This window comes from Panthera uncia, chromosome B1 (genome assembly GCF_023721935.1).
Source record: "Panthera uncia isolate 11264 chromosome B1, Puncia_PCG_1.0, whole genome shotgun sequence".
Taxonomy (NCBI): domain Eukaryota; kingdom Metazoa; phylum Chordata; class Mammalia; order Carnivora; family Felidae; genus Panthera; species Panthera uncia.
Genome location: NC_064811.1, coordinates 126,449,464 through 126,468,821, shown reverse-complemented (window position 1 = coordinate 126,468,821; position 19,358 = coordinate 126,449,464). Strand labels below are relative to the sequence as shown.

The 19,358-nt window shown below is 45.9% G+C and overlaps 1 protein-coding gene across 1 annotated transcript in view; it reads right to left on the bottom strand.

Moving 5' to 3' along the window:
* The window catches only part of FHIP1A (FHF complex subunit HOOK interacting protein 1A), a 245,077-nt gene that overhangs the window by 8,956 nt on the left and 216,763 nt on the right, over positions 1-19,358 (bottom strand). The window contains exons 9-11 of the mRNA XM_049632271.1: positions 11,563-11,753; positions 7,279-8,424; positions 330-508 (exon numbers count right to left, since the gene is read on the bottom strand). Of these exons, the coding sequence (XP_049488228.1) occupies positions 330-508; positions 7,279-8,424; positions 11,563-11,753 (1,516 nt within the window). The remainder of the gene's footprint in view (positions 1-329; positions 509-7,278; positions 8,425-11,562; positions 11,754-19,358) is intronic.

Here is a 19,358-nt window from a genome sequence, read left to right as displayed (position 1 = left end):
CTCCACAATGGAATCCCACCCTCAGTTATCGATACATCTTTCTGGTACAGCCCTCGTTGCCGGAACTTTTATGATATCAGGCATTTGCTTGTTTTTAACAGCCTGGGTGTTCTTGGTAGGGCGCCCTCGAAACATCAAGCTAAATGAAGCTTTGCAGTTTGTCTAGAATAATCCACACAACTGGTGTCATAGGACGGGGAAGGAGAGCAAGTGAATTAGAACCGAGGGATTTTAGAAAAACAACAAAATAACAGGGGAAAGGAGAGAAGCAGCCCTCTCCTTAGCACCCATAAAATCAACAGGTATGGATATGGGCTCAGCTAACGTACCTGATAGAGGGAGCGGACACTTGGCTGGAAGACCATGTTGGTGTTGAGCAGAAAGGAGCGCAGGAGAGGCTGTGGGTAGCTGGCTAGCTGAGTAATGATCCCGATAAGTAGCAAATTAACATGTAGAGAGTTCTCCAGCATGTTCTCCAGCTTTGACAGGACCACGCTGATGAATGGGCCTGCAGGAAGAGCACAAGGCGTCAGGGCTGGCTCAGCACAGATGACATCTTTCCTTGACAACTCAGGAGGCACCGGGGCCACTGCTCCCAAACCGTGGGTCCACCAGGTGCAGATCAAATACAGAAACAGCAAATTGAGCCAGATCTTCTCCTGCCTCAAAGCAGAACATGAAGCAAACCACCACCACCAGGAGAAAGCAGGGATACGTGCATGGGAGCTGGTATTTTGACTCTATGAGCAGTTTTGAAGCTTTGAAAATTATCACAGACCTTGAAAAAAGTCAGAGGAAGCATAATTTTAAAGATACACTTCGGGGCACTTGGGTCCAACTTCAGCTCAGGTCATGATCTCATGGTTCATGAGTTTGAGCCCTGCGTCAAGCTCGCTGCGGTCAGTGGAGAGCCTGCTTCAGATCCTTTGTCCCCCCCCTCCTCTCTCTGCCCCTCCCCTGCTCAAGCTTTCTCTCTCTCAAAAATAAACAAACATTAAAAAAAATTAAAATACGGGCTCTGTGCTGACCGCTTAGAGCCTGGAGCCTGTTTCAGGTTCTGTGTCTCCCTCTCTCTCTGACCCTCCCCCGTTCATGCTCTGTCTCTCTCTGTCTCAAAAATAAATAAACGTTAAAAAAATTTTTTAAAAATTAAAATATACTCCATAACGTTGCCATATTTCCCGGAACTACCAGAGCTCAAAACCATGATATTCAATCACCTCATGAAGACGCATACTGTAGGGCTTCACACAAACATCAAAAACCAGCAAAAGTTTTAGTAACAAAAAAACCTTTGTGCTAGTAAAGAATAGCAAACACACACAAACTATGTTTGCCAAGTAGCAACATGTGAACAGGGATTGTCTATCCACAAGAAGCACCCAGAGAAAGATCCCATCTTGTGAAATATCACCATGTGGAAGAATCGGAAGAAGAGAAAAACCAGGGGTGAATGAGGCCTGGGCTGTAATTTTAATGGCATTGGGCACCTGGGTAACAATACTTTAATCTTCCGGTGGAGGAGGGGAGGGAGGGAGAAGAGAGACTCAATTTGGGGAGGTATAGTTTGAGGCGTCATAGGTTCCTCAAGAAAGAAAATCTATATGACTGCAAAAGTAGTTCATAAATAATTAGGCAAAAAGAGGCTTTGACTAATTTGGATCGTGAGAAAATTAATGTGCTTTATGTGGGAATTCATTGAAGACAGGGAAAATCAAAAAAATTAATCTGGCATTAATAAAATTACTTGAAGACATTTTCCATTTTTACCATAAAAGCGGTCCATTAAGCAAAATGAATGAGAATTCTGCATTTCCCCCAGTGGAGCTATTGATGATGCCTCTAAACCACGGCATCTTTATAACAAAAGCACATCACCCTTGATGAATACACGTGCCTTACGAAGATTTCACCAACATTAATACGAGTTTAACAAAAACATACTTTACCACAAGATGCTTAATTCAGAAGCCTTGGTGGTGTAAGACAGTAAAACCCTTTGCAAGAAAAGAGAAGCCATCTGTGAGAATTGGGAACACCAAACCTAAACCCTTTACCCCTGGATGATGGCAATATTCCTGTCGCTGGGGTTGCAGAGGATGTTTCTACTGGGGCCTCAAACAGAAAGGTACTACCCCCTCATGTATTTAGATGAGCCTCAACTTCCCCATCTCTGGGATGGACAGAGCTCCTCACTTTCCACAACACAGGCGTTCAATGAACTCTCTGAGTAGAGAGCCTTCGCAGAGGCCCTGCTCACAAAACACAACTGGGAGTGTGCCAAACACATTCAGAAACTGGATGAGAATCCCACTTTGAAAGCACCTTAAAGAGGCTTCATCAAAAACCCTGGAAACGTCACTAGTAACTCTTCTGAAGGCATCACAACCCAATTCAAGCTTTTCAGGTAGAGGTACAAGGTGAAGGCTACTGCCCTCATCCTCCCTGACTCCCGGCCAGGTCTTCCCTTTCTTCCCCTCCCGCCCCCTCCCCCACTGCCCTGCAGTCCCTGGCTCAGCATCTATTTTCCTCCAGAGGAAGCCAAGACAGGTGAATTCAGTCCCTTGAGGTAGATAGAATCCCCTATAAACAAACACATGTCCTTAATGAGAGTCCAACCCTGCCCTCCCATGGCCCGAGACTGTACTTTGCCCGTGTAGCCATCCAATGCACATGAGATGTGCCGACCTTGCAGGTGCCCAGGGCAGAGCAGGTATAGTCTACCGCTACTACAGGGGAGGGAAACAGACCAGCCCCCTGTGGAGAGCGAGTGGCATCACCATCTCTTTTCTGAATGACAGAACGTTAGGTCAAGACCAGCAACTGTCATAATCCACTAATGACATTAATTACAACTTCTTAGGCATGTGCAATAAGAAACATCCATGAAACCCATTCAAATTCCTCTTTTACTCTTAGTTGATTTCCAGCACTTAAAAAAAAAACTGCTTGGCAACAAACAGTTGCTAGGGGAAACTCTTAAGCAGCTGAAAATCAGAAAAAACTCAGCTACAATTTAGAAAGCCACAGGTGTGTGTGCGGGGTGGGGTGGGCAGTGTGTTTCTTCTTCCTCTCTTCTTCTAGGACAGGCAAACTCCCCACCCAGCAAATACTAATTTCTCAGAATAACAAGACAACGTGTCATTCACGTCTCTCCCCTCTCATGTGCCCTCTTCCCCTGCCCCCACCTACCCACCCGCTCCTCCTCTTTTCTCTAACTCCAAGAATGGAGCGGCCATCAATTCCGTGCCTTGGCTCTGCTGGTCCCATGCTGGAAATACCTCCTGAATGTGGGCCTTCACTGCCACCTCTCTGCCAGCTCTGCCTGAGGTCTGAATCCCATGGTTGCTTGTCTTGACTCCAGCAATGGTCTTTCTATTTTAGTAGAGATTTAAATGATTTTTTTTTTTTTTTTTTTTAGTTTTCTTCAAACAGTACAGAACTATAAAATAAAGAATAGCCTTCATCCCTGGAGGCAACCCCTGTTAACAGATTAGAACGTGTTCTTCCAGAAATATATATATACATATATAATACAATATATATATATATTCTCTATATATAGAATTCTATATATATTCTATATATAGAATATATATAGAGAATATATATAGATATATAGATATATATAAATATATATATAGAGAGAGAATATATACAGAATATATATTCTATATATATTCTATATATATATTCTATATATATATAGATATATAGATTATATATATAGATATATATGGAGAGAGAATATATATATAGAATATATAGAGAATGTATATATTCTATATATATTCTATATATTATATATAGAATATAATAATACATATATAATAGAATAATTGAATTATTATTTAAAACATTTACTAATCACTACGTGCCAGGCAGTGTTCTAAGTGTTCCACACTTTTCATGTATCAGCTTACTTAAATATTCTACAGGAGCCTACGAAGTTGATTATCCCCATTGAACGATGAGGCAGAACGCTAAGTGTACATGGCCAATACATGAAAAGTCACAACTGTAATCCAGCCCATCTGTTTCCAGTGCTGCTTCTTTTCACCAACACACTGCCTTGCCTCTGCCCGCGCACACGTGTGTGTGTGTGTGTGTGTGTGTGTGTGTATCCTGGTTCTTTTTTTTTTTTTTTTGATCAAATGATGACATCTTCCACACCCTATCCTGCACCTTGCTTTTCCATCGAACACTCTACCCTAGAGACTGTCCCGTAGCAGCACATACAGAGCGGTCTCATTCAGCACAAGGCTGCAAGCTATTCAGTCACCATGGGTACTACATTCGTAAAACAGTCTCCTACTAGTGGACATTTGGGTTGTTTCCAGTCTTTTTCTATTATAAACAACACCTCAACAGACATCCTTGTAAATACATCTTGGCACATACGTGTGAATACAGACTGTGAGATGTTCCGAGGAACAGAACTCAGAGCATGAGTGCATTCTGAATTCTGCCACAGTGACAGCAGGCTCCCACCTGCTCTCTCTCTCCCTATTACTCTAGGCTGGCCTTTCGAACACAGACCCAGTCACATCACTTGCCAACTCAAACGCTTCCAGGGTTTCTTCAGTGCCAGCAGCGCAAGGTCCCTGTTCCTCAGCTTGGCCCAAAGACCCCCTCCCCATAAGGTGGCACCAACCAAGCTTTCTGGCTTCCGCTCTCAGACACTTCACTGTCTCACAGGATCCACGCTCTGTCACACCTGTGCCTGCGCTGTCAGGCTCCTTTGTCTTCTGCCTGTTGTTTCCTCTTCTCCAGATGATCATTCTGAGCCACTTTTACCTGAGAGCTTCTATCCGCTGTTTGTACCCCTCTTCTGTGAAGTCTTTCCCACTCCCCCCGCCACTGGGCTCCCCTAAGACGTGTGACACACAATCACTAATAATGCATTTCTTTGGAGCGCCTGGGTGACTCAGTTGGTTAAGTGTCTGAGTCTTAATTTTGGCTCAAGTCATGATCCCAGGGTCGTGGGATCAAGCCCCACATCGGGCCCTACGCTGACAGCATGGAGCCTGCTTGGGATTCTCTCTCCCTCTCTCTCTACCCCTCCCCCCCAACTCTGTGAGTCTCTTTCTCTCTCAAAATAAACAAATAAACTTAAGAAAATAATGCTTTTCTCACTGAGTACAATTCTTTCTTGATCTCTCCTCTGAAAATCTGTGAATCCCTTCAGTTTTCTGTCCTAGTATCTGGCACAGAACCTGCCAAATATTAGAAGATCAATACAAGACTGCTGAATGCACAAATAGAGTTAATTAGATAAATGAAATGGAATGCTTTGATCGTCCTGAGAAGCAAATTCATTTTGGTGGAAATCAGGATTCCACGGAGAGACAGAAGTTACGCTTACTGCTACACAACACACTCAGGAGTTTGGAAACTACAAAGTTTATATACATGGAAAGAGAAAAGATGTTTCCTGAAGCTGTGTACAAATTTCAAAGGAGGGAAAAAGCAAAGTTTTGGTTAAAATTACCTATATGTATAAAAAAAACTCACAACATTTTGTTGGTTCTCAGGTGTATCCTATGCAAAACACTGATGTTATTTGATAAAGTGTTGTATTCCCTTTTTCTTCTTGCCCTAAGCTATACTTTGTTTCCACAATTTACATATTTCCCAGGGACGAAGCTCTTTCACAAGAAAGCCAGCATTCTGTTCTAAAGAGCAACCCTCATTAGCCCTGGGTGGCCCTCACACCCCCAAGAGCTCTGCAAAGTGGGGATTTCCAGCTGGGCCAGAGTAAATGGGGCAGGCCCCAGGCAAAATTCGGGTGTGTGCTAGGTTACTTCTGCCCCCCTTCAGGCAGCCAGGGCCCTCCTGCTCCCCACCCTACCCCCAGCCCCCTCCCCTTATCACCTGGGCAAACTGAGATTATCTAATCCTTCTTCTGATGGACTGACTGATTGAATTTTAATTAAAACCCATTCACACTGAAATGTTATCTCCACTAGAACCTCAAGCCTTTTAATTGTGGAATTAAAAGCTCTCTCCCTCTTTAAATAAATCTTCAGGCCTCAGTAAATAGATGAATAAATACAGGAGGAGGCTGGAAGAGCCACTTGAAATCACAGGAAGCCTACCAGACTGGGCCGGAAGATAATGTGATCTCATCTATTTTGGGTGATCCAAGGAGGTGGAGCACGGTGGGCCGGTCCCACCAAGCTGCTCCCCGCCTGCCAGAGAAAGGCAAGCCTCAGCCAAGGTTGCCGGGGGCTGCCTGTAAGAGTGATAACAACACACACGCCCCGGGGTTCCCATTCAGTCCTCACAGGAGAAAGGGGAGGGTTTAGGACCTCAGAGCTGGACATGCTACAGCCAGGAATCCCCCCACAGGCCTGACTCCAACGTCGCTGTCTGACCCTCTGCGGTGTCAGCCCCTAAAGGGGGGGGAATCTCTCCCGGTTACCTAGACACTGCTCAGGGGTCCCACACCAGCCTTCCCTGAGTTTGATGAGCCCCCTGTGCCAGTTCCCCCCGCACCCCAATTTGCAGATTCAGATATTACTGGCTAATATTTAATGATGTTTTCTATCATAACTCCTCACCCCAATCCACATGTCTGATATCCTAACCTATCCCTTGGGCTCTTACCTGGTTCCTACCTGTTGTTAGGGATGTATACTGGAACACACCCATTCGTTGGCAGAGTTACAGGTTTATGGGGGTCCACTCTACTTATTTTTGGGTAAAGATTTTGCAATTACCTGAAATGAGCTCCGGGGCAAAGGCATACCTAGCTCCAATGGTCTCTGACATGTGTATACAGCTGTCTTTATTCAGCAGCTATTCTGAGCACCTGCCCTGTGCTCTGTTCTCTGTTCAGGTGCTGGGAAAGAGCAGAGAAAATCCAACACCTGTGCCTTCGCGGAGCCTATGATTCTAGTGGGGGAAACCGTACCTTTTTTCTATACAAAAACACATGCCATGGAGAAAAATTAGTAGACTAAGGGAAATGAGGCTATCAAATACTGAGACTGGATTTTTTGTGTGGTTTCATCAGTCCTATTATTTTATCACACACATATCAAGGGAAGCAGTTACCCAGCTGTGAAATGCATCCTCTGATTGGCTGGGGTCCAAAAAAGACCCCTAGAATGACAAGGTAACATGAAACCACCTCTCTGTGCTCTTCACAAATCCACTCTCCCCCCTGTTAGGTAAAGTGGCAATGCTCCTTGCCTCCACCTACCGTACTTCCTCGTTACAATACGTCCAAGTACTTACAAAAGCAGAAATCAGAAAGCGAGCGAAGATCATCACCTGTGAACGGGGTGCTCTGAGTCCTCAAGGGAGGCTGACTGGCAAAGGCAGTCTCATCTCTCACCCCAAACGGGGACGGCGCGGCGTCGATGGTGGGAGTGTCTGCTATAAAAGCATCAAAGTCGTCCTCCTCTTCCAGGGCCTTCTCCCCGGCCTCCTCCTCTTCGTCCTCCTTTTCTCCTTTGCTCTCTCCTTCCTTCCCCTCTTGCTCTCCCTTGAGATGCAAGACACCAGGCGAGGGGAAATTCTCTTCTGTCAAGCCCTCGGGGCCCGAATCTAGTTCTTTAATGATTTGGTCATACTGGGCGATGAAATCTTCACCCCCTGGGTTAATGACCATCGGCTTTGAATCGTGTTCAGCCTCGGAGATGGGAGGCGCTAACTCCGCGCTCGGTTGCGGGGCTGTTGCCGCCTCCTCTTCTTGTTTCGGTCCCTTGGACGCATTTGGGAACAGGTCTGAATTGTCCCTACCGAGTTCCTCCTCTGAATCTGTGCCTGACGGAGGGCTGGGCAGGGGGCCGTTGTTCAGGGCGGGACTCTGAACCTCAGTCTGGGCTTGGCTTGCGGGCCTCGCGGTTTCCGCCTGTACCTTCCTAGTGTCCTCAGAGTCCTTCTCGGCACACAGCCGGTACACCATCACATCATCCTGGAAGTCGGACTCTTCGATGTAGGACCCTTTGAAGAGCAGGATGGCGTTCTTCTTCATCTCCTGGATGTGTCTGGGGGGGTCGACTGGTGCCGGCGGGCCCGAATTCTCCAGATCATCGTAAGGCCCGGGGGAGCCCACGTCCGCCCCTGAGGAGATGCCGGTGTCATAGCTGTCGTCCCACTCCAGCTCCGTGTGGCTCTTCTCCTTTCTTGGAGGCAGCGGAGAGCCCGTCTTCCTGGGGAGTTGCTGCGGGAGCCTGAACACAGGATAGGGGGAGCCGACGGCGCTGTCCTCCGTCAGACTCTGGACAAACGTCTCCGGGTCAGGGGAGTCTCCGTCGTACAGGGCGGACCAGACTCGGCAGTCCCTCATGCAGCGGAGGATGTTGGTGTGGGCCTCCCACAGGTACTGCAGGTAGCTGATGTCCAGGGCTTTGCCGTACTCCACGATGCAGGCCGACGGAGACGACACCTGGGGCACTGGCTGCTCCACGGCCCCTGCCACGGGAGGCAGAAACGAGTCAGAACGAGCCCCCTGCTTACACGTACAACAGGTGGGGAGACAAAGGTAGTGGACACAGATGTGACTCATTTGGCTGCTAAGATTTTGTCCCGCCAGCTACTTTAGTTCTAGTAACTTCTGAGTAAAAAAATGGTTAGATTTTAAGAAGAACAGAATGTCTGTCTTCATAGAAGTTATAGAATTATAGAGGAGACCTAGAACTCCACCACTTCTTTTTTTTTTTTAAGTTTATTTTATTTATTTTGAGAGAGAGAGAGCAGAGGAGGGGTAGAGAGAGGGAGAGAGAGAAGAAGGCTCCACACTGTCAGTGCAGAGCCTGATGCGGGCCTCAGTCCCACAAACCGTGAGATCATGACCTGAGCCAAAATCAAGAATCTGATGCTTAACCGACTGAGCCACCCAGGTGCCCCAGAACTCTACCATTTCTTTTCTTCTTTTTCTTTTTTTTTTTAATGTTTATTTATTTTTGAGAGACAGAGAGAGCATGAGCAGAGGAGGGGCAGAGAGACAGGGAGACGCAGAATCTGAAGCAGGCTCCAGGCTCCAAGGTGTCAGCACAGAGCCCGATGAACTCTACCATTTCTTAAATGGAGAACTTACATGGCAGGTGCTTTTTCAACACTACCCCTCCCAACAGCCCTATATGGCAGATATCATTTTCTCCATTTACAGGCAAAGAAACTGAGGCTCAGAGACAAAAGATCACCCAACTACTCAGGGGCGGAGCACAACTCAAGCACAGGCTGTCTCACGTCAACCCCCGTTCACACTTTGTTCGATGCCACACCTTTGCAAGCTTCCTGTCTCTTCATTATCTAAATCTCTGCCAGGCCAGACCAGAATTATGAATTGCATTACCTGTCTACCCACCCACCTACGCCACTGTTCATCCATTAGGGCACTCCACTGTAAGGCAATCCCAGAGTGGGAGAGTGGAAAGAATGTGGAATTTGGAATCAGAGGACCCATCAGCTGTGTAGCCTTGAACAAGTCAACTCCTCTGAGTATGTTTCTTCCTGTGTAAAATGGAAATACTACTTTCTTCAAAGGATTAAATGTGAATACAGGGAAAGAATGTGGCAAGTTGTAGGCATTCGACAATCACTTGTCTAATTTAAATTTCGAATTATGCAGCAAGGTCAGCCCCAGAATCATTCTTGAAACAACTTTCTTAGTAAATAAAAAAAGACATCAGTTGTCAAATATGTTCTAAAAAATGACTATTGGTAGGAAAATAGAAGATATCTGGACTAGTTTACCTAATAGGAAAATACATTTAAAATAACTTGTACTGCCAAGTAAATTATTAATTTCCATGATCACTGTATCTTTATTTAAAGACCAAGAATACAACCACCTTAATTTGTAACAATTACATCTACACCAAACACCCTGATATTTTCCTGGTCAAGTAGCCCAGCTCTTAGAGAAAATATACTTTATCTAACAAGATGGTGCCTGGATAGACAGGATGATATTGTTTGGGGGGATATCAGAATACACACTGGAAATACTGGGGTCAGTACCAGGGTTGGACTCTTTCCTAGCGGTCACAGGAAAGGCAGAACGTTCCTGAACTGAAATAGACTTCTGACCACCGAAGATGAACAAATGTCCCCTTGTTTCAGCTGCCTGCCAGAGGGCCAAGGGTGATATAGGTGACCATTTAAATTTTACCTGTGCAGGGCCTGGGTGACTCACAGTCAACTGAGCATTGACTCTTGATTTCAGCTCAGGTCATGATCCCACGGTCCTGGGATGGAGCCCCACGTGGGGCTCTACGCTGAGGGTGGAGCCTGCTTACGAGTCTCTCTCCCTCTGCCCCTCCCTGCTGCTTGCACACTCCGTGTCTCTCAATAAATAAATAAATTTTACTTGTACAAGATCAACTGTAACTGGCAAATAGCACAAGTACTATAACTCCTATTAAAACAAACAAACAACAACAACAACAACAAAACAAAACCAGAGTATTTATTTTTTTTTAATTTTTTTTTAACGTTTTTATTTATTTTTGAGACAGAGAGAGACAGAGTATGAACGGGGGAGGGGCAGAGAGAGAGGGAGACACAGAATCGGAAGCAGGCTCCAGGCTCTGAGCCATCAGCCCAGAGCCCGACGCGGGGCTCGAACTCACGGACCGCGAGATCATGACCTGAGCCGAAGTCGGACGCTTAACCGACTGAGCCACCCAGGCGCCCCTATTTAAAAACAAATAAAACCCTCGGAGTTACCTGGGTGGCTCAGTCAGTGAAGCATCTGACTCTCCGACTCTTGATTTTGGCTGAGGTGATGATCTCATGATTCCTGGGATCAAGCTTTTCTCCGCACTCCTCGGCTCCCACCCCGTGCTGTCAGCATGGACCCTGCTTGGGATTCTCTCTCTCTCTCTCTCTCTCTCTCTCTCTCTCTGCCCCTCCCCCACCTGAGTGAATATTCTCTTTATCAAAATAAATAAATAAACTCAAAAAAAAACCCAAAAAACAAAAAACCTAAGTAGGTCAATGAAATGAATCAGATATTGTTGCCACATCACAAATTTCAAGCTTTATGATGATATATTATTGGCAGGCAAGCACGCACAAAGGGTCATCTTAGAAATTAGAATAAGGACTAATTCTATCTTAGCTACAACCATCTCCACATCTCTACCCCCATTTTGTTTAAAAAGACATGGTGGCACATATTTTCATATATGTACTCTGAGGATGCCACTAAAGCCTGGTCAAAATAAAGGTCTGGTGGGTGGTGCCTGGGTGGCTCAGTCGGTTAAGCATCCAACTTCGGCTCAGGTCATGACCTCGTGGTTCGTGAGTTCAAGCCCCACATCGGGCTCTGTGCTGACATCTCGGAGCATGGAGCCTGCTTCGGATTCTGTGTCTCTCTCTCTCTCTGCCCCTCCCCAGCTCTGTCTGTCTCTCTCTCTAAAATAAATAAACATTTAAAAAATTTTTATAAGACGAAGCAGAAAAGACCCTCCCCGAGTCATTCATAAATGAAATGGGGCTCACTGCATTATTCCCTGTCTACCCAAAGAGACACATATCCAGAGGAGGAATGGCATCTGGCATCCTTTTTGTTTAAAGATTATTCACTAGGCGAGTTCCTTTTACCTGAACTATTATGCGTACACTTTGACCAGAGAATATAGTCCCTCTCCTGGTTCCCAAGAGTCAGGGTGATCCCGCTGGAGCAGCAGACGGGGGTCAGGGCGAGCAGCTTGGCCGCAGAAACAGAGTAACAGTCTCTCTCCTTCACGGCCCACCTCTGACTCAGCATCATGTGGTTGCAAGGGATCAGATACCTGTAACGACAACACGGCTGCATTCAGTGTCTGCCACATCCACTCCCATCGGGACTCGTCACGGCCCGAGGTGGACGCATGATGCATCCTCTCCCCACTCTCGAGCCAGCCATCCTACCAGCCCCGGGGCTCACTCGCTTGCCTAAAACCTGCGGAGGGCTTCCTTCTTCTGGCAGAACCACCCTTTTGCAGAGGGCCCTCACGCTGCAACCTTCACGAACCGCCTCCTCTCTCACCGGGTCTGCTATCGCTCTGCCTCCATGTCTGCACCCACGGTAACCCTCACTAGGAATGTGCTCCCCGTTCCCTGCCTCACCGATGTCTTGTCATCCTGCAAGGTCCAGCTTCAGTGTCACCCTCTCTGGGAAGGCTTCCGGGGCTTCCTGCTCCAAGACAGAGCTACTCCCACCCTCCACTACACTCACCGCCCTCTCCTAAAGCACGGGTACCTAGACTCACAATTATTTCAGCGTCTCAGAACACTCGGACACTCAGTACAACGTGCTACCAGAGCAGGGGACTTCTTTCACAGTGTGGTTTCATAGTCCCAGAAACTTTGGCTCATAGTGGATGCTGAATGACCGCAGCTGCACAAAAAGGCAAAGACCCACTCCACAGTGCAAACCCCCTCTCGTACTCTCGTGGTTGACCCTGAGGAAATATGGCGGCGAAAGGTGTTCTGGTCACCAGTTCCAACATGGGAGCTGGGGACAGGGAGAAGGGGTGCCCCAACACCAACAAGCCAGCAAGGCTCTAGGCACCAGCAGGGTGTCCTTCAATTCAACTCAATTCTGACCGTATCTACCTGGAGATAGCGTCCACAGGTGAAGGGTTCGGTCCTACATGACTGTCGCCCGCGTACACACACTTCAGATGACCATCGCAGGCCAAGGTTATCACCTGTGCTTCTGACCGACCTGCTATAAATGGGAGGTTCCAACAACCTCCTTGGATATCAAATAATACGCTGCAGTGGCTCACCGAACTCAGAACAACATTTTACTTCCTGGATCACCAGTTTATTACAAAAGGATATAACTGGGGAACAGTCGGATGGTGGAGATGCATAGGGCAGGGTGTGGGGGAAGGGCGCAGACCTTCCATGCTCTCTCCGAGGGTATTGTTCTCCCCACATCTCTGTGTGTTCAACAACCTGGAAGGTTTCTGAACCCGGTCCTTTTGGATTTTTATGGAGGCTCTATTACAGAGACACGGTTGATTAAGTCACTGGCTGTTGGTGACTGATTTAACCCGGGAGGTCAGGGGAGTAGGACCAAGAGTTGTAAGTAACCCTCTAATCACATGGTTGGGTCTCCTGGCAACCAGCCTCCATCCCCAGATTTGGGTCCTGGAGTGGCCTTATCAACATAACAAACACATCTTTGTTCCTCTCAGCATGTAGGAAATTCCAAGGGTTTTAGGAGGTCTGTGCCAGACACAGGACAGAGACCAAATATGTATTTCTTATTATAAATCACAACTTCACAGTGGCCAAGGCCTCACCAAGGAACACTAGGCCCCACTGCACACAAAATGCTTTCCGTGGGTGATCAAAAATACCTGAGTATCACTATGAACCTAGAGATAAGAAAATCTGGGCAATCAGTTCTGACACTCTGGGAGCACATCCGTGGGCTTCACAGGTGGAATAAAGTTTGTTTAAATGGCTGACACTCTTAATGGGGGGGGGGGGGGGGGGACAATACTGTTCCTTTAAACAAAGACGGAAAAAAACGGGATGGAGCATTCCAGAGCCAAGTGTCACTGTTACACAGGGGCCAATTCCCGAAGACCTGAGCCATGATCTTCAATAAACCAGAATGTTTTTGTTTCTGTTTTTTGCTTTTGAGAAAGAGGCAGTACAGAAGAAAACAAGCTATGATGAAGGATTCAGTGAAAAAGATAGAAGTACAACTTTCAGGGTGTGTCTGGAGGCCTGAGAACAACTAAGCTGTGTCTCCCACTTCCTGTTGATCCAAGTGAGGAAGGTACCTTTACATTAATGACTGACCAAGGGCAAGAGCCTGAGTCAAGGAGGAAAAAAGACTGAATTCTTTTTGTGGTGCTTTACATGAACAATCTTAATAACTTTCACAGTGTGAAACAAGTTTGCCACTTCGCCCTCCCATTCCCAAAAGAACCACCACACCATTCTTCAAGTACTCTGCCAGAGGCTCCTAGTCTCTTCTCCCCCACACCCACGGGCATATAATCCACACACTCCTGAAGCCTAAACTTGGAATCACCGAGATCCAGACATTCCCCGCAGGTCTGATGTGGTGGCATCGACTTTCATAAATTCGAGTGTATGAATATCAAAGGTCATAAAAACAAAAAGGAAAGAGAGGAGGACAATATGGGCAAGGTGACAGGTCTGTTCTAATCCTTGGCCCAGCTCTGGGGTCTTGATCCGAGCACTAGCGGAGAAGAAACAGAAGTTATAGGTTGAGGCACCAGGGTGGCTCAGTCAGTTAAGCTTCTGACTTCGGCTCAGGTCATCATCTCACAGTTTGTGAGTTCGAGCCCTGCGTCAGGCTCTGTGCCGACAGCTCAGAGCCTGGAGCCTGCTTCATATTTCCTCTGTCTCTCTCTCTCTCTGTGTCTCTCTGTCTCTCTCAAAAATAAACAAACATTTTAAAAAAGAAGCTGTAGGTAGCAAAATGAAGGAGGTCTTTTCACAAGGATCTCTGTGAGCAGCGATGCTTTGGTGACAGACAATGATGCAGAGGAGAGAGGCTTTCTCCCACTTGTCTACACAGGGCACAGCTCTGGCCCTGAGGGCACAAGGGAAGGCAGTGCTGGGCCAGCACCTCAGCACCTCTGCACTCTCAGGTGGGGACAAGGCAGGGGCAGAGGGAGACAGCACCAACCAAAGGGGCCTCACCAGGCACTGCTGTGGCAACTGTGGTGGTGGACACACTTGCTTGTGACCATGGGTTAAGACCCCTCCCTAAGGCCAAGGTCTTAGTTGACAGGTGAAGGCCAGAAGACCCAGGGAGACATATCATGTGGTTGTTGAGATGGACTGTTCTCATCTCACTGGCTGGTGAGGCCTAGGGAAACTCATATCACATAGGATTTATTATCTCCTTATTTTGATCATTAATTATTTAAGAAAGAAACTGCTTCAATGCTTTTATATACTGCAGGAACTTGATGACTGCTTACAGCTCCAACCAAGCATATTTCATGATTTAAGTTGATATACATAGATTTCTGCTCTTTGTTTGAAGCATTTTTTTAGAAATGGAACAGTGGATCAAACCTAATAAAGCTATTTATCAAATATCACCAGTGGGTGGCTGGAAATTATATTAGAATAAAGAGTAATTGGGAATTTGCAACTTTGCAAACACATATTTTCAGCAGAAACTAAGAATTTTCTTCTGAGTAAATCAAATAAACAGAGATTCCCTATAGGCTGAAGCAGAGACTTTATCAAATTGAAAAAGGGTGGGGGCGGGGTGCCTGGGTGGCTCAGTCAGTGAAGTGTCTGACTTCCAATTTCAGCTCAGGTCATGATCTCGCAGGACATGAGTCTGAGCTCTGCTTTGGGCTCTGTGCTGACAGCCCAGAGCCTGCTTGGGATTCTCTCTCTCTCTCCCTCTCTCTCTGCCCCTCCCCGCTGTGCGCTCTCAAAATAAAGAAAGTTAAAAAAAAAATTGGAAATGGGGAGTGAGTTCACATAAATAACCCCTCCCTCGTATTCACAGTGCTTCCACAGCACCTCTGAAATGAAGGATCATCCCAGAGGGAAGAGTGGGAAAACCACGCGTTGACCCTCTGTCTTCCCATCCCTTACAGGGAAAGATTAGGAACAGAATGAATGTCAGAAGCTGTCCAAATGTCAAATATCAAAATGAAGTGGCTGTCGATAAGAGAGAAATCACTCCAGAATTTGTCCTCAAACCATCTTTTCATTTATACTACACATACGTTGTCTGGAGGCTTTTATTTAAATTCAAAAGCAGTAAAAATAACCAGAAACTAAGAAATATCTGATTTTAGAGATCCAGATTACTCAAAGCCGTCCTACGACACAGCAGGGGGAAAAAATGATATCCTCCATATTGTCCTCTCTTTTTTTCATTATTTCCCCAACCCTTCGCACCCCTTGGCCCACTGTCCCTCTCCCTGGCTCTCGCTCATTGAAGTGAAGCATCGTTGCATCTGAAACAGTTCAGTGACAGCCAATCAATAACAAAGCGCACACATTGCCTATTGCTGCACTGACAACACGAGCGAAACAAAGCAGTACAATGAAGTAGGTAACGTGTTTCTATGAGATGACAAGAACCTCAATAACGCACCGAGAGGCAAAAATCTACAAAGCAACATCAGTAAATTTCAAAAAGATTGTTTTCCAAAGACATTCTGACTGTACTTTTCCTAGCCATCTTCCCCTAGGCTGGCTTGCCTTTTTTTTCCCCCTGCTCTCCTCCAGACACCTAGCTCCCATGCAGGATGGAAATGTTTCTGAAGTGGACACACAGCAACGCACTTTCCTCTCCGAGCAAAACATCCTCTGACTGAACACAACAGGCAACGCAATTCAAGAACCTGACGATGGACCAGCACTTCCGGAAAAAATGCCCCAACCAGAATATTCAGAAACGGCATTCAGGGTAGTAAGCAATTAAATTTTGCCTACACTGGCAAGTGCCAGGAATATGGGGGTGATCTGTCACCTCACTGCTTATCAGCATTTCCTGCCTGCCTCTGGCCTATTCTATGTCACATCCATGCAGGTGGACAGTTTCTCCTTGGTTTTCTGCTCACTAAAATAGCCTCTCTTTTGGGGGTACCTTATTTCAAGTTACGGCTCCTGATTATTATGCTAACTGTAAGAAATATATCACTTATGAATGGATTATCACTTTGCAATATCAGTATTTAGTAGTATTTGGATTGCAACAAAAATGGACATATAGTTATTATTTATCACATAACAAATAAGTTCAATTCGGTGGACTCACATAATCTCGACTGCTCTACTGCCTCTCAGCCCCACACGTTTATCATGTGCGTTCGAACCACTATAGTGGCAATAACAAAAAGGACAGATTATAAATCTGTGTTTTATGTCCTTGAAGATAAAGTTTAAATGACTAGAAGAATAAGGATTTTGCATTGTCTTTGCTTTTGTACAGATTCTAAATCAGAAAAGACAACGTTTTCATTAGTTTAGGATGTATTTTCCAGGAAATTCTCCTCCCTTCAATTTGTGTAGTATGTTACAGCGTTTCAAAACACTTTTCAGATAGCCCCACACTTGATTCTCCCAAACATCTGAGTATGAGCTAGAAATTCCAAAAATAGAATAGGTCAAGTCAGCAGTTCACTCTCCTTCTAATGGGATCTGTTACACTTTATCAATTTAACCACCATCATTTACAGCCTTGTTTTCATAATTTTAATCTCTTTACCTCTTTCTGCTGCAAATGTAGTAACTTCTTCCATTCTATCTCCTAGTTCACTAATTCTCTCTTTCTCTCTTAATCTGTGTCCCACATGCTATTTACCCAAACCCCTGATTTTTCACTGCAATAATTACAGCTTTTACTTCTAAGAGTTCTGATTGGTTCTTGAAATCTGTCATTTTTGCATGATCACAAAAACACCATTTCTTTAACAGGAAATAACAGGTGTTGGCAAGGATGTGGAGAAACTGGAGCCCTCGTGCACTGTTGGTGGGCATGTAAAATGGTGCAGCTATTATGCAAAACAGTAAAAAACTTAAAATAGAGTTACCATGTGATCCAGCCATCCCACTTCTGGGTATATCACCCACAAGAATTGAAAGCAGGGTGTTGAAGAGAGGTATCTGTACTCCTATACTCCTAGAAGCATTATTCACAACAGCCAAAAAGCGGAAGCAACCCAAAATGTCCATCACCAGACATACGGAGAAACACAATGTGGTATATATAAACAATGGGATATTATTCAGTCCTAAAAAGGAAGGAAATCCTGACACACGCAACAACATGAAGACAAAATGAAAAGTGAAAAAGTTCAGGCACCAAAAAAAGGGTATGATTCCACTTAAGGGACGTATCTAGAGAGTAGTCAAATTCAGAGAGTCAGAAAGTAGGAGAGGGGCTTCCTGAGGCCGGAGGAGGGAGACATGGTGAATTAGTGTTTAGCGGGACACAGTGTTCCTGTTGCAAGGTGGAAACATTTCTGGAGATGGATGGCAGCAATGGCTGCACCACAATGTGAATGCGTTTAATACCATTCATTGAACTGTATGGTTACGATGGCAGATATTATGTTCTGTGTATGTTATGACAATTAAATATAATTTAAAATGGGGGGGGGGACCTGGAAGTTCAGAGGGCAGAGACCAGGAAGCTGAGGGTTCCCACGAGTCTGCTGCGTACCTGACTTCCGTGTATATTCTCCATTCGCTCATGGATTCCCCCAGGCAATGAGGTAGAATTCGAAATAAATTGGAGCGCCTGGGTGGCTCAGTCCACTGAGCACCTGACTCTTGATTTTCACTCAGGTCATGGTCCCAGGGTCATAAGATCAAGCCCACGTCCAAGCTCCACACTGAGCATGAAGCCCACTTGGGGGCTTCCCTCTCTCCTTCTCTCCCTCTCTCTCCCTCTCCCTCCCCCAACCCCCCACTGCCCCTCTCACACTCTCTCTCTCTTAAAAAAAAGAAAAAGAAGGTATTACATAAAGGGCAACTATCATTATTGTATTATCGCCATCATCCTTATTAAAGAAACAAGGAAAATGCTTGGGCTCAGAGAGCCTAAGACCAGGTAGTTACGTGGGATTTGGCTTCCATCACCCTATTCAGAATCTTCGACGTGTGCCTTTCAGGCACTTTGCTGGGAAACGATTAGCCCTGACTTGGATATGGAAATATCTCAACCATGAGCCAATTTCTCCCCCTTCACGTGGCACATGACTGGGTCTCAAAAGGAGCTAACATGATCTCTGAGGGCAGAGTTTAGCACAACGAGCACCGCACCGCATCCCCCGTAGACAAAAGGTGATGGAGGAGTTGTCCCCAGCTGGGCCACATGTGATGAGGTGGCTTGGAGGGGAAAGGCTCTGCACATCCCCAGCAGGGCCAGGCTTCCAGGGAGGCTGAAAAAGACAGCTGCATTTCATGCCCCGAGCGAAGCAGCCTTTAGGAATTTGACACTTAAATATAATCAGGTTTTACCGTGGTGGGAAGCAAAGTGTGGTTTGGGGCAGTAAGAAAGGCTTTAACAAGTTGCTCTGAGGGATTCCGTTCAGGCCTTGCTAATGCATCTGTCACGTCAGCAGACACCTAACGGAGGCTGAAGCAATCCTTTTAGGATGGGATGTTCTACTCAAAATATTCTAGCCAGACTACCCAGGCTCTCTCTTCGTGATTAGATTTGTTCTTTGCCAGTGCCTTAAGATTAGTGACTGATGACCTAATCTAAACCTCTAGAAAGTCCAAAAACTCTTTTTAAAAGTAAGAAAATTAATAAGTGATCTACTTCCCCACGAAATGATAACCCTGTGAGGCCTCCACCATGATGCCTGCCACCATCCACCTCTTCCAGCCTGGTTTTGGTTTTGGTTTTTTTATCCCTCCCATTTGCAGATAAACCAGTG